The 12,897-nt window shown below is 39.9% G+C and overlaps 1 protein-coding gene across 1 annotated transcript in view; it reads right to left on the bottom strand.

Annotated features, from left to right (window-relative positions):
* Positions 1-12,897, bottom strand: part of LOC308162607 (titin-like) — a gene marked incomplete at both ends in the record, with an annotated part of 148,860 nt that overhangs the window by 102,944 nt on the left and 33,019 nt on the right. The window contains 26 exon segments of the mRNA XM_080536752.1: positions 213-480; positions 584-640; positions 1,173-1,356; positions 1,450-1,735; positions 1,888-2,007; positions 3,213-3,500; positions 3,617-3,655; positions 5,278-5,469; positions 5,792-5,825; positions 5,829-5,917; positions 6,012-6,290; positions 6,380-6,661; positions 6,773-7,051; positions 7,160-7,447; positions 7,564-7,842; positions 7,932-8,213; positions 8,310-8,588; positions 9,262-9,543; positions 9,825-10,106; positions 10,281-10,511; positions 10,617-10,895; positions 10,998-11,276; positions 11,380-11,658; positions 11,760-12,041; positions 12,137-12,415; positions 12,563-12,850. Coding sequence (XP_080392878.1) covers positions 213-480; positions 584-640; positions 1,173-1,356; positions 1,450-1,735; positions 1,888-2,007; positions 3,213-3,500; positions 3,617-3,655; positions 5,278-5,469; positions 5,792-5,825; positions 5,829-5,917; positions 6,012-6,290; positions 6,380-6,661; positions 6,773-7,051; positions 7,160-7,447; positions 7,564-7,842; positions 7,932-8,213; positions 8,310-8,588; positions 9,262-9,543; positions 9,825-10,106; positions 10,281-10,511; positions 10,617-10,895; positions 10,998-11,276; positions 11,380-11,658; positions 11,760-12,041; positions 12,137-12,415; positions 12,563-12,850 — 6,006 coding nt within the window.

Here is a 12,897-nt window from a genome sequence, read left to right as displayed (position 1 = left end):
TACAGGTACAGTAAGAGGAGCAAAGAGGTTAGTAAGTGACAACCTACAGATTAGCAACCTGTTCGTCAGTGGAAGATGGAAGAATGACCCCTTACCTGGCTTGTGGTAATCTCCGTCTGATAAGAAAAGTAATGGGGGAGGTAGAAAACTGTTAGGTCAAGTACATTTCAGTGCCATCCCTGCCCTTGATGAATAAATAAATGAAGACTCACCTGTAACTGTCAATTTGGCACTGGAGATATGTGGACCACAGACAACACGGTAATTGCCTTGGTCTTTAGACTGACAGTGTTTGATCTTCAGTATGTGACGGTCACCGACAATGCTGATTTCATGTTTGTCGTCGTTGTCAAGCTTCTGTGTTCCCTTGTACCAGGACAAGGTGATCTCTGGGTAGTTGATCTTGATCTCACACTCAAACACTGCCGACTGGTCTTCTGCAGTAGTTTGGTCTGTGATATCACTCACCAGAGTGACAGGCTGCAGATACAAGCAGTCATTCTCAATACATGAACATTCTAGTTAACATTTTCAGACTCCCATACTCAATATACTGTTTTAATCTGTTTGGAACATTCAGTACCTCAGCCTGCATTCGTGATTGCAAATCAGCCATAAACGTGGACAAATCCTCCTCCTCCTGGAACGAATAAGGGACAAAATGGTAATAACATCAATGATAAGAATAATAACGGAAATACAATCCAGGGGTGGCTTCATAGGTCCCACATCCAAGACAAATGTCAAAGACAAGGTCAATGCAAAACGACTTCTGAGTCCAAATGGATGTGCTGACATACAGTGCCCTATGTAAGTAAAACAATATAAATCTTTTCTTTTTTCTTTTGGCTCTACACTCCAAAAGTTTGGATTTGAAATCAATCAATTACTATAATAATAATAATAATAATAATATTAAATCATAAAATAAAAATTCACTTTTGGAGTGTAGACACGAAAGAAGAACAAATGCCTCACTGTCCGATACTTACGCAGGGCACTGTGTGTGAACTGTGTATTTTCTTAACCTTCAAATATCCAGATGTATTAATTGAAGAATGCGTTGAGTTCTCAATAGAATGTTCTTGGCAGGCATGCCACTTTACAACAAATGGTATTGAATGAGGGACTGCTGACGGTTTAAGTTAAGTTAGCACCATTTCTTATCTTACCTGCTTTCCACTTTCCTCTTCCTTCTCCCTCTTTAGCTGCTCCATAGCCTGAAGAATTCCTCGGTAGTCAGTGATTCCATGCGCTTGAGCTACTTTCTCAAAATCTTTAGGGTCCACACCCCTGAGTAACTCCACAATGTTAATGTCTTCACCCTTCTTTGGACTTTTCTGCTTGGATGGTGTCCTGTGATAGGGGGAATACGTACAGTAAGGTTAACGAGTGTTTCCAATCAACAAAACTATCGGTGCTGTTGGATTTATTTACAACCACTCATACTTCTTCAGTTTTGCTCTGAAGTCTCCATCAAGTGCTCCATCGTCTTTCTTTTCGCTGACATTCAGTTCAATGTTGGACTCGATTTCTCCATGTTTGTTGGATGCAACACATCTGTATCCACCGGAGTCTGATTTAGTCACTTCTTTTATCTCCATCTTGGCATCCCGGCCCTTCTGCTCAATAGAGATGCGACCGCCATGAGTGATCGCCCTCCACTTGCCCTTCATCCACTTGACATTAGGAATAGGATCACCTCCAACCTTGGCAATGAACGTCGCAGTACCCTCTGTGAGTAAGACATAACACAATAAGCGTTGCAGTACCGTCTGTGAGTAAGATACAACACAAAGTTGGCTCCATGTGAAATCCCTGAATTTGATTTGGGGTGTTGGGAGGTAAATAATTACATCTAATTGAGAATAACTTTATCATACTTACTCTCAGTTACAGAGGCAGTCCTGGGCTCTTCAATGAAGAACAGGTTATCCAGTTTCTTAGCTGGAGCAGGGGCTGCTGGGGTTGGTTCAGTGGTTGCAGGTTTGGCTCCTGGTTTGGCATCTGACCAGGAATAAATATTATTAAAGAAGTTATTTACTAAAATATTTGACGCTTGTATGCTTGTATGCACCAAGTAATTACAGTATATGTCGGGACTGTATTAAAGGTGAACTGATTAGGAATATACTTTAAAATGTAAAAAAAAAAAATAAAAAAAAAAACGATACAATATATCCCCCCCAATCACAGTCGAGTCCACAATGACGCAGTGCCACCAAATCTATCATATCAGACACATTCTAAATGGACAGGCCTCAGCTAAGCGGTTGTGCTAAACGAAAACTCAAAAAAGAAAACAATCACGGTACATAGCCACGATTCACAAAGTACCTGTAATAGCAAACGTTTTTGTTCAGAAAGAAGCAAGGACAGAGACAACAACAGCAGGAGCAGGAGATACTAGAAGTGAACCTAACATTTATGCTAGTAGCAAAGCTAACGTTTGCCCTAGCAGCAAAGCTAACGTCTGCTCAACCAATGCGGCTCGAGCAGATCAAGAATTTCTTCTTCAGTTCAAGAATTTTGTGCAGCAAGAGAAAAACCGTTCACCCGAGGAGATGCAAATTCTGCCAAAAAATGGGCTACACACTACTTTAAGCACGCTCGTTGTACTCTCAGGCTGTTCGTAACCCTGCCTGTTACCAACTGCGAGACCAACCGTTACCAATGTAAAAGGGTGAAGAATGGCAACTACGAGACAGAAGCGGCTGTCTGCACTCTCCCTGCTGGCCATTGAATCCGAACTACTCAAGGGAAAATAATTTGAGGATGTATATATATGTTTGAGCCTGTATGGCATTTGTAGGCCCATGTCTATCTATGGTGTCAGGTTTTTTGGCTGGGTCTTACATTTTTTCTATAGTATGTGTGGTGAGCCTGTACTTATATATATATGATAGATATATATGTTCATGTAAATCAATAGCCATATACTGAATTTCAGTGTTTTACGTGTGAAGTAACCACTCTGTGTTAATTCGGGCCTGGATTGAAGTCTCGGCTACATACTATAGACAAAATCTACAGCTACAAAAGTACAAAATCTAGTTACAAATGAGAAATAATGAATGTGGAATTTAGTTTCTCACTCTAAATCTCTGATTAATAAAAACAAGATAAGAATAATAAGACATATAAGACAAGAATAATAAGACAAGAATATTTTTGGTGAAGAAATACTTTTCATGAGACTAAAAGATTGATACCTTTCACTGTCACTTTGGACTTGCAGAATTCACTGCCAGCATCATTGGTAGCCTTGCAGAGATAGTCCCCTGCATCTTTTCTTGATGTCTTGCTGATCTCCAAAGAGGCAGTGCCATCAGCAAAAGTGATTTTAGAGTTAGGAGAGGATTTCAATTCGTTCCTGTCCTTCATCCACTGGATCTTCAGAGGAGGGGTTCCATGAACATGACAGCTGAGATTCAGCCTCTCACCCTCGTTCACAGTCACAGGTTTGAGAGGAATGTCAAATGTCGGAGGCTTCTTGTGTTCTAATCAAGTCAAATGAGAAGTGGGAGAGTACATCCATGTTTTTTAGAAGCATTAGCAAGAAACTATTGAGCGCAGCAACTAAATCTAATAGGATAAAAATACAAATAATACATACCTGAGAGTGACACTTGATAGGAGGCATCGCCAGCTTCAGCTGGTGAGAAAAATAGACGGTACATAAATTGTAGGTTGAATTATAACAATTATGACCCAAAAGTTGACATATTCAAAGAGCAACATAGGAAAATACAAAGGAGAGAAAAAAGATTATTTTTGTTACACTATTTCACAACATTTTTTCTAGAAAACCTACTGAACCCCCCCTACTCAGAAACCTACTGAACCCCAGTTATGGCTCACAAAAATATGACTAGAGCAAACTAAGGACTTGAACAAATGGTGTATGGGAATGGACAACTAGTGATCAAATACCTTTACCAGGCAAATGTACCAACATTCTTGTGAGTGGATTAAGAGGCATGTGCTAGTGACTTTACCTATTGTCACCTGAGCGTGACAGATATCAGTTCCTGCTCCATTGGAAACTTCGCAAGAGTATCTCCCAGTTGCCTCATAACTGTCACTGTTCAGGACGTCCAAGATGCAGTAGGTCTCAGTGGTTTTTACGTTGTATTGATAAGAAGCATAGATCTGTTTGCCATCCTTCATCCAGGTAACAAATATTTTGGGGTTTCCAGTGTATGTGCATTCAAGTTTCAAAGGTTGCCCTTTTTCAACAGAAATGTCCTTCATCTTCTTCACAAAGTGTACTGGTTCTGAGAGGAGCAATAATTGACATTAGTTACATAGCTGTTATAATGATAGAATGTTATAATGATAGGATGAAAATGACTAAGAATACTCTGGCAGTGCTTCCAGTGGCTGATTGATACCATACATTTGGATGAAAGACTTTAGTAGGAATAGGATTTCCATCAGAAACTGTGTGTGAGCTTAGCTCTACAAGATGCAGATCCAACACTATGTGTACACTTGTAGCTATACAGAAGTGTCTGATTTTACCACAGGTCATTTTTAGGACAGAAGTATTATCACCATAAGACATTGAGTATTGTCCATCATTTGTCAAAGATCTACCGTCTTTAAGCCAGGAAACCTCCAGAGGAGAGAATCTTATAACTTGACACTCAAATCTAACTGGTTTTCCTACAGGCAGTTGGAGACTAGTATGCGTTTTGGGGAAGGAGGGTGATGTTTTAAAATCTAGAATAGAGTACTTAAACAGAATGCATATTTGAATTTGTTACCACGAGTAACATGCGTGAGGGTAAAAAGAAGCGAAGACAGTGGGCATCACCTTTCACAGTTAATCGGCCGCTGGAGGAGGCAGATCCAAAGCTGTTCTCAGCTTTACATTTGTATTCACTCTGATCTGACTTAACCACTTTGCTTAGTCTCAAAGTAGCAAAGCCGTTTGAGTAATCCATTGTGCAAGCATCGGTAGGACGCAGCTTTCCATCTGGTTTAAACCAGGACACGGTAATATCAGGTGTTCCTCCAATATGGCATTTCAAGCAAACTGCATCATTGGGATTTACATCCATTGATTCCAAAGTCTCAATAAAGTATGGTCGTTCTAAAGTAACAGAAAAAACATTAGGTAAACAATGAACATGTTGAATTAATAAATGTAGCCATTTAGGATGCATTTCTTAATGTTTTTACCTATTATGGACACCTGTGCGTGGCATGTGTCACTTCCGATTCCATTGGAAACTTCGCAAGAGTATCTCCCAGTTGCCTCTAAACTGTCACTGTTCAGGACGTCCAAGATGCAGTAGGTCTCAGTGGTTTTTACGTTGTATTGATAAGAAGCATAGATCTGTTTGCCATCCTTCATCCAGGTAACAAATATTTTGGGGCTTCCAGTGTATGTGCATTCAAGTTTCAAAGATTTCCCCTTTTCAGAAGAAATGTCCTTCAGCTTCTTCACAAAGGTTACTGGTTCTGAGAGGAGCAATAATTGACATTAGTTACATAACTGTTATAATTATAGAATGTTATAATGATAGGATGAAAAAGACTAAGAACACTCTGGCAGTGCTTCCAGTGGCTGATTGATACCATACATCTGAATGAAAGACTTTAGTCGGAATAGGATTTCCATCAAAAACTGTGTGTGAGCTTAGCGCTACAAGATGCAGATCCAACACTATGTGTACACTTGTAGCTCTACAGAAGTGTTTTATTTGACCACAGGTATTTTTTATGACAGCATTATTATCACCATAAGACATTGACTATTGTCCATCATTTGTCAAAGATCCACTGTCTTTAAGCCAGGAAGCTTCCAGAGGAGAGGATCATTTAACCCAACACTCAAATCTAACTGGTTTTCCTACAGGCAGTTGGAGACTAGTACGCTTGTTGGGGAAGGAGGGTGATGTTTTGAAATCTAGAATAGAGTACTTCAACAGAATACATATTTGAATTTGTTACCACAAGTAACATGCGTGAGGGTAAAATGAAGCGAAGACAGTGGGCATCACCTTTCACAGTTAATCGGCAGCTGGAGGAGGCAAATCCAATGCTGTTTTCAGCTTTGCAGTTGTATTCACCCATATCTGACTTCACCACTTTGCTTAGTCTCAAAGTAGCAAAGCCGTTTGAGTAATCCATTTGGCAAGCATTGGTAGAGCGCAGATTTCCATCTCCTTTAAACCAGGACACGGTAATATCTGCTGTTCCTCCAATATGGCATTTCAAGCAAACTGCATCATCGGTAGTTACATCCATTGATTCCAAAGTCTCAATAAAATATGGTCGCTCTAAAGTAACAGAAAAATAATTTGGTAAATAATGAACATGTTGAATTAATAAATGTAGCCATTTAAGATGCATTTCTTAATGTTTTTACCTAATATGGACACCTGTGCGTGGCATATGTCACTTCCGACTCCATTGGAAACTTCGCAAGAGTATTTCCCACTTGCCATTAAACTATCACTGTTCAACACTTCCAAGATGCAGGAGGTCTCAGTGGTCATCACATTATATTGATAAGAGGCATAAATCTGTTTGCCATCCTTCATCCAGGTTACAAATATTTTGGGGCTTCCGGTGTATGAGCATTCAAGTTTCAAAGATTTCCCCTTTTCAGAAGAAATGTCCTTCAGCTTCTTCACAAATTTCACAGGTTCTGAGAGGAACAACACATTAGCAAGAATGACATTAGTTACATCCCTATTGATATAGCATGTGAGTGAATAAAAAAAGACTTTTTTCAGAATGTATTGTCATGCTAACTAACCTTTCACAAACAGGTTAACTGGGCAATTCTCCTTTCCTGCATCATTAATGATCTGGCATGTATACTCTCCAGCATATGATTTGTCGATTTTGAGTAACTCCAGATAAGCTGTATTGTCACGTAAAGCAATGTTACAGCTCCTTCCAGACTTAATTTCTTTACTTCCCCTGAACCATTTAACTTTTAGAGGGGCACTTCCTTTGACTGTTGCTGAAAATTTAACGTCGGTGCCGGGCAGTGCTTCCTTATTCTGTGGTTTTTCCACAAAAGATGGAGATTCTAAATACAAAAAAGAAATGTTGTTAGATATTTTCTCTCTGAAACCAGCATTAAATCAGAATTAATCAGTTATGATGTTGCTGAAAACAAGTCTCTATATCTACTGACCTTTTACAATAATTGAAGCACTTGTTTCACTTGCTCCTGCAGTGTTAACAGCTTTGCATGTGTATTTTCCAGTGTCAGACAACTTAAGAGATGGCACTTTTACTCTGCAAGTGTTGTCACTGAATGTAATATCATAATTTGGTCCACTCCTGATCTCCTGTGCATCATGGTACCAAGAAGTAGTGAAAGGTGGGGAGCCAGAGACTTTGCATTCCATTTCTCCAGGTTTACCCACTATATAATGGGTGTCCCTCAGCTTCCTTATGAATGTGGGCGGTATCAGTTTATCTGTTTAAAAGACAATAAGTAATGCTGAATTGTTAAGCTACTAATAAGATCATGAAGTATAAACATAATAGTTAATATCCAATACCATTACGTCAGGTGTACAATTTGGGACCAACCTAAGACAGTGAGGTAGGTTTTGCAGGACACACTGCCAACTTCGTTTTTGACCTCAAATGTGTAATCTCCTTTATCTCCTCCCGCTGCAGATAACACCTTCAGGCTGGAGACCATCTTTACGAACGTTATCTTATATTTGCTGCCAGAAGAGAGCTCGACACCGTCCTTGAACCATTTCGTTTTCAGCTCTGGTGTCCCGGAGACAGTGACTTCTAGAGATGCTGTCTCACCTGACTTGACATTGAAAGACTCTGCGCATTCCACAATACTAGCAGGTTCTGAAAATGAAGACCACAATCCATATTTAGATAATAGATACTTACCAATGAACTGTGCATTTATGGTGGGAGAATGGCGCATTACAAACCTTGGACCGTTATGTTGGAAACACATTCCACAACTCCAGAATCATTTCTGAGTTGGCAGGTGTATTTGCCTGCTGTGGTTGAGTCTGATTTAAAGACTTTCAAGGTGACAACGTTGTTCTCGAAGGTTATTTGCCGGTTTTCACCATCCCTAAGAACATGGTCCTTATCTTGAACCCAAGACACAGTCATTGGCTCAGAGCCTTTGACTGTGGCCATCAGGGTGACTTCCTTACCGAGTATGACTGACTGGTTGGTAAGTTTCTTCACAAAAACGGGTGGTTCTGAATAATGAGAAAAGATGGTGGTGAGGAGCAGAAGTCAAACAGGTTTTAATGGTTTATAAATACCCACTAAGGCTTAGGGTATAATTTACTGACCTCTGAGTCTAATTGTGGCACGGCAGGTTTCACTTCCTACACTGTTTGTTGCCTTGCACTCATATTCTCCAGCATCTGACGCCTCCAATCCAAGAATATGTAGAGTGGCAGAGCTACCCTCATTGACCATCTTATACTTTCTGTTTTCCTTAAGACGCTTTTTGTCTTTGTACCAGATTATCTCAAAGGGTGCTGTGCCATACAGCTCACAGTATAGGCTGGCATCTTTGCCTCTAATCCCCTCAACAGGTTCCGGTACTTTGAGGAAAGATGGCGGATCTGGAATCAATAAACAATGTTCGTTAAAAAAATAAGATTCACCGGCAAGCAGTTTGCATCTCCACAAGCACTTGGGCATATGAAATTTCAAGGGAAAAAGAAGATCTTGAGAGGAGCATGCCATTCAGTCCATGCTCGGGGTATCCTCACTATGCCATGTCATAATCCAAACAGTGACTATTAATGTCAATCAATTGAATGAAAAACACTAAGTAGAACTATTGGGCAAAGATAGGAAGAATCATTCTTTGAGACTCACACTGAAATTATTTTCTACTTATGTTGATCCCACATCACAATAGAGAACAGATAAACGGGCAACGGGCAATGTAAAAATATAAGTCACTCAAGATATTGAAAGGAGGAATCATTCACTATAGGGGCCATGCTGAACAAGGTCATGGAAAATCCCACATCACAAAATAGAACAAATAAACTGCAATTTCCAAAATAAGTGAACAGAGGAATGACTTTTAGAGGTACATGCTGTAACTGTTTTACAGAAAAATCGCAAAAAAGAACAAACTGATTGTAAAGGACAATGTCAAAGATAAGTCACTCAGTCAATAAAGGGAGGTATCATTCTTCGAGGTTCATGCTGCAAACAAAAATCCCACGTCACAGTAGAGGATGATTGAAGTGCACCAGGCAATGTCACAATCCAGTGACTGACCTTGGACTGTAAGAATGGTGCTGCAGCTGACACTTCCAGCATCGTTCTGAGCTTCACATGTGTAGACTCCATTGTCATCATATCTTGTGGTAAGCAGCTGAAGGACTGCCATTGAGTCAGCAAATGATGTTTTGTAGTTGTCACCATCTGTTATCTTGTTGTCATTTTTGTACCAGCACATTTTCAGGGAGTGTGCACTCGTAACCTTGCATTCAAGACGGAGTGCCTCACATTGCTTGACAAACATTGTCGGTGGCAATTTCAGGACATATTGAGGGGGTTCTGCAAAGCCAAAACATATTAAGTTACAATTCTAGAATATTACGAGTTGGAAAATGATAATAATAAAAGCAACAAAAAAAAAAGACAGGCGATGATGGACTTGCTGGATGCAAACAGGTATGAGTAAGGTAAAAATAGACAATTCTGGAAAAAGAAGTGGTGAGGATGGATTAAACAGAAAGAAAGATGCAGACGAAGGAGCAATGCAAATGGAGAAAAAAAGAATGGGCTTAGTGATTGATGGTGGCAAAAATGTTTTTGTGTTTTTGTGTTTTTCCAACCTTTCACTAGCACATCGGTGGCACACTTCACTGTGCCAGCACGATTGCTAACTTGGCAAGAGTAAATTCCACTTTGCAATGTTCCAACTGAGTAAATCTCTAAGAAGCAAGAAAAGTCTTCCAGTCCAACCAAATAAGATGGTCCGGTAATGAGTTCAGTGTCATCCTTGAACCATTTCACAGTGAAAGGCGGTGTTCCTTGAAAGACACTCCTGAAGTGTACAGTGGATTTTGGAATGACAACCTGAGACTTCGGAGGTTCGGAAATAAACCTTGCTGGCACTAAACAAAAACATTTAAAAGAAAGAAGGTGGGACATGGGTTTCTGAACTGGAGCCTTCATAAATCTAAGAATAGGATTAAAGTCAAACAAATTAAAGCTAACAATATGAATCTGACCTGTTGCTTTAAGTGCACCACTGCACTCACAATGACCAGCCGCATTTGTTACTTTACAGGAGTACTCTCCTGCATCTTCCTCCTCAAAATGTTTCATCTCCAATGACACTGTATTGTCTACATGTGCCAACTTATACTTGGCTTTACTTGCAAGGACATGCCCAGCTTTGCTCCACTCCACTGATATTGGCAGAGAACCAGCAACTTTGCATTCCATATAAACCGCAGACCCCAGAACATCCTCAATCTCGGTCAATGTTTTAATGAAGATAGGAGCAATAACTTGATCTGTTGAAGGGTAATAATAAAGGGCCATTAGAAATGGACATAAATACAAAATGTTCCTGTCAAGTCTCTCTGTAACATAGCCATTTTAAGTTATTTAGCACTGACCTATGACAACCAATGTGACTTTGCAGTTGCAGGTATCAACAGAGTTTGCTGCCTCAAACAGGTAGAGGCCTCCGTCCTCCAGCTGTGTGGACAGAATCTTAAAACTACTGAGTTCATTCTCAAAATTAAGTTTATGTCGCCTGCTGGGTAGGAGTTCTTTTCCATCTTTTGTCCACTTGACTCTGATCTCAGGGGTGCCAGAAACCCTGCATTCCAAACTGATTGGATCACCAAGAGTAACCCTGAGCACCTCTGGCTTCTCTGTAATCGTAGGCGGTTCTAGGATATAAAGGAGCTTACATTATGATCTGCTATAAAAATTATGATATTTAGCTTTAAAATGCTGAGCTTGAAAACCATTTAAAGCAAGTAAAGACACACCTTGCACCATGAGGGTTGCAAAGCACTTGTCGTGTCCGGCCTCATTCATGACCTGGCAGGTATATTTTCCACTGTGACATACTTCACAGACAGGAATCCTTAGGGTTGCCATATTATTCTCAAACATCCGTTCAATTGTTGGATCTTCCAAGATCCAGTTCTCATCTTTTTGCCATTGAACAGACAGAGATGGTGACCCCATCACAACGCACTGGAATGTAGCAACATTTCCTAAATCTGTGGAAGTGTTTTCTATCTTCTTTACAAAAGATGGTGGTGCTAATATGAAGGAAACATTTCATTAGAATAACATTTTTAAAGGTACAGAGCATTGTGAATGTCAACGTTGACTCCCAGTAATAACTTCCATAATGAGACTAACCTTTCATAGACATTGTTGCACAGCTTGAACAGCTTCCCACCTCGTTAGAAACTGTGCACTGATAATCACCAACATCTAAAGCATCACAGTCCTGGATTTTCAGGCTCAGGACATTATTAGATTGTAACATCAAGTGCTTTTTATTGGATCTGATCTGTTTTTTATCTTTGTGCCATGTCACCTCAAATGGAGCAGTTCCTGCCACCACACAGTCAAATACTGCCACAGAGCCTTTTACAACCTCAAGAGGTGTCAATGCCTCGACAATTGATGGGGACTCTGAAATAAGGAAGCACATTTGAATGAGCAGGCCAAATGGTGTCGACAAGTATCTGTGGAAATGCTAACATTCTGTCTCAACAGACGAGAGGTGAACAAACCTTTCACTACTAGTTCCATACTGCAGCTTTCACTGCCTGCTTCATTGCAGGCCTCACAGTAGTATACTCCACTGTCTCTGACACCAACATCAACTAACTCTAATCTCGCCATGGAGTTTGTAAACGCCATCTTATGCTCGTCACTTTGACTTATCTCAGTCCCTTCTTTGAACCAATGCATAATTATTTCTGGAGTGCCAATGACCTTGCATTCGAACAGTTTATTCTCCCCAAGTTTCACAACTGATAATATTTCAGGTTTTTCAAGGAAATTAGGGGGTTCTGTAAAAGAGGTTAGATATAAATATATTAGAACCAATTAAACTCTATTGAAATATGAAATATTGACAAAGATTGAAGTTAAGATCAATGAAAACCTTTGACAAAGAGTGTTGCTTGGCAAACGTCGGAGCCAACATCATTGTGTATTTCACAGACATAGTCTCCAGAGTCTGAGGCTTTGGCAAAGAAGAGCTCCAGTGAACTTGAGGTGTTATCTTTTATCACAGAGTAATCAGAGCCTGATAAGATCTCCCTTTTGTCTTTGAACCATTTAATGGTCAAGGGTGGAGTGCCAGACATAAGGACATTAAACTGGACCTTCGATCCAGGCAAAACATCCATTGATTTTGGCTTTTCTAGAACAGATGGTGGTTCTGTTGATGAAAGGAGGGTAATCATTGTTTACATTGCTCAAACTTTCACACATACTGTACATTTAGATGTTGTCGCAAGAGAAATTGCTTCTTAAATATACAGATATAGAGTAATTTCCAAAAATTAAAAAAGAAATCTACTCAAACCTTTCACAAACAAGACACCAGAGCACTGGTCACTGCCTGCTTTGTTTTGAGCAATGCAGGTATAGCTGCCACTGTCCGCATTGTCAAGACGACTGATTTCCAGAGATGCTGAGTTGTCAAATAATGTACATTTGTGTTTCTCATCAGTCTTGATCTCTTTATCATCTCTGCACCAAAGTACAGTTATGGGCAGAGAGCCAGACACGAGACACTCCAGTTGGGCAAACGATCCTTTGATACTTTCCATTTCCTTCAGTTTTCTTGTGAAAAATGGTTTGATTGTCTGATCTATCATATATATGAAGCAAATAGTACAACGTTAGCGTACTGTAAAG

This window comes from Nansenia antarctica (genome assembly GCF_963989245.1).
Source record: "Nansenia antarctica genome assembly, chromosome: 7".
Classification (NCBI taxonomy): Eukaryota; Metazoa; Chordata; class Actinopteri; order Argentiniformes; family Microstomatidae; genus Nansenia; species Nansenia antarctica.
This window is presented reverse-complemented; position numbering and strand designations above follow the sequence as displayed.